This window comes from Argentina silus (genome assembly GCF_951799395.1).
Source record: "Argentina silus genome assembly, chromosome: 14".
Taxonomy (NCBI): domain Eukaryota; kingdom Metazoa; phylum Chordata; class Actinopteri; order Argentiniformes; family Argentinidae; genus Argentina; species Argentina silus.
Genome location: NC_139668.1, coordinates 16,959,244 through 16,961,743, shown reverse-complemented (window position 1 = coordinate 16,961,743; position 2,500 = coordinate 16,959,244). Strand labels below are relative to the sequence as shown.

Below are 2,500 nucleotides of genomic sequence, written 5' to 3'. Positions count from 1 at the left end.
GGATGAGTAGCCACGGTCTGCTTCATTCATCCATTCGTTTCACGTATTGCCGAGAGAATGAGCACTCGGGTTTCCCAGGTCTAAAAACCTGCAGACACTGTAGTCCCCGGGGGCCTGTGATATCCCTGGTGTAGGCTAAACCTCTCCTACTCACTGGGAGAGTCTTACACACACACACACACACACACACACACACACACACACACACACACACACACTAACAGACACACACACACACAGACATACACACACACACACACACATCTGAACTGCTCTTATTCATGCAGGAAGCACAGTCCTCCCAGCGATTGTTTTCACTAAACAGATTAACTTGTCGTCTGCAATTGCTGCAATCCTGATGTCATTGAAAGCAAGCCAAGTTGGCAAGCCAAACGCCATACGTCTGTCTCCCTCAGCGCGGGAATCGACACACACACACACGCGCACACGCACACACACACACACACACACACACACACACACACACACACACACACACACACACCAGGGAGATGAAGACAAAGGAACACAGTAACTGAAGGACACACACTATATCTCTCAATACTGTAGAGTCATTACAGAAACATGAGCCCCAGCCTGTAGAACAAGGCCATGAGACATTGCGGCCATTTTAAAAAGTTGAGGGGAAAACATGTGTACCTGAACACAGGTGAAGGGATCAGGGCATATTAACTACAGTTAATTACTCTCTCTCTCTCTCCATCTTTGTTTTCCCCTGTCTCTGTCACCTGGCACAGCCAATCAGTTGCATAATTATTAGTCATTCAGTTAGACTGCATTGACTCTGTTCTACCTTTTTCTGTGTGTGTGTGTGTGTGTGTGTGTGTGTGTGTGTGTGTGTGTGTGTGTGTGTGTGTGTGTGTGTGTGTGTTTCGTGCGTATCCGTGTGTGTGCGTGCGTGCGCGCGTGCGTGCGTGTGCATGTTCGTGTGTGTGTTTGTTTTCCAGGTGTGTTGTGGGGGTGTGGCCTACAGCAACGAGCCCTGGCACATGTGCTGTGAGGGGCTTTACCTGCCCTCCCGTAACTCCTCCCACAGTGTGTGTTGTGGGAGTCAACTCCTCCCCCCTCTCCCTGACCACCAATGCTGTGGAGGATACTACGTTGCTGTAGCAACCGGTGAGTGGGTAACCTCAGGAATACATGAATACAAAAGCTCACTGGTTCCTACTATTGTTTATCGAAACTGCTAAGGCCTAAGGCTTTAGCTCAGTGGCCTAACATGAGCCAGGCAACCCGGGTTCAATCCCCAGTCAAGCACAGGCCCCCTTCTCTGTGGCTCAGTTGGTAGTCCACGAACGCTAACAACGCTTAGGTTGTGGGTTTGATCCCTGCTGTGGACCATATATACTGATAAATGTATGCCCTCACTGCAATGTAAGTCGTTTTGGATAAAAGTGTCAGCTAAATGGCGTATATTGTTCTATATTATTCTCGTCCCTCCCCAGGTGAGATCTGCTGTCCGGACCCTGAGCAGGGGCGTGTATCTGTGGGGCTGGGGGACGCTTGCTGCGGGGGGGTCCCGTTCTCCCTGACAGGGGGGCAGCTGTGCTGCGGAGGGGGTCTCCACGACGGCTACGGCTCTCAGTGCTGCGGAGGCCACGTCATCGAGGACACGCTCACCTGCTGTGGAGACGCCGGGAGAGGGACGCCGCACGCACACGCAACAGGTGAGGTCCCAGCCCCGCCTAAGAGGTGAGACGTCGGTGGCCATTCAGAGACACGTTAACCCTTCGTTGAGGAGGGCCTCCCGGGTCATACTGTCTGAACGGTCACTCCCGTCAGACCAGCTTTCACAATAAAGGTACTTCAAAGTTAGGCCTTAGAGTTTGCAATGACATTAGAATGACACTCTGGAGAGTGAGAGAGAGAGAGGGGCGGGGGGGGGGTGTGGGGGGTGTGGGGGGGGTGGCAGAGGGACATGCTCTCTTTTGGGGTCGTCTCTCCGCCTCCCTCCCCCGTGGTGTCTGTGAGAACCGGCAGCCTGGCACAGATGGGTAGGGGTGTGTGTGTGTGTGTGTGTGTGTGTGTGTGTGTGTGTGTGTGTGTGTGTGTGTGTGTGTGTGTGTGTGTGTGTGTGTCCACACGCGCATGGGCGTCAGACTCAGACATCTTTGTCGTAGCAGATGATGAATTGGGCTTGGGATGGCACCGTCGAGGGCACTGCCAAGCACACAGCGGGGCACACACACATTCTCTCTGTCTCTCATACACACACACACACACACACACACACACACACACACACACACACACACACACACACACACGCACACACACACACACACACAGTGGGGTACACGCTGCAGGACTCAGATAGCACACACTGCCAATGTCGGACACGTGACACTATTTATCACACAAACATAAACAATGACCCCATAAGGATCTGCACTATAGCATCATTAGCCTCCCCCCTCACAGATGCTACTATAGAGTTGTTCAGAACAAGGGCACAGCGTCCTCACACTCACACCAACCG

The 2,500-nt window shown here is 52.7% G+C and overlaps 1 protein-coding gene across 1 annotated transcript in view; it reads left to right on the top strand.

Annotated features, from left to right (window-relative positions):
* Positions 1 to 2,500, top strand: part of ush2a (Usher syndrome 2A (autosomal recessive, mild)) — a gene marked incomplete at both ends in the record, with an annotated part of 162,699 nt that overhangs the window by 104,130 nt on the left and 56,069 nt on the right. Inside the window, 2 exons of the mRNA XM_083684226.1 lie at positions 969 to 1,137; positions 1,467 to 1,688. Coding sequence (XP_083540352.1) covers positions 969 to 1,137; positions 1,467 to 1,688 — 391 coding nt within the window. The remainder of the gene's footprint in view (positions 1 to 968; positions 1,138 to 1,466; positions 1,689 to 2,500) is intronic.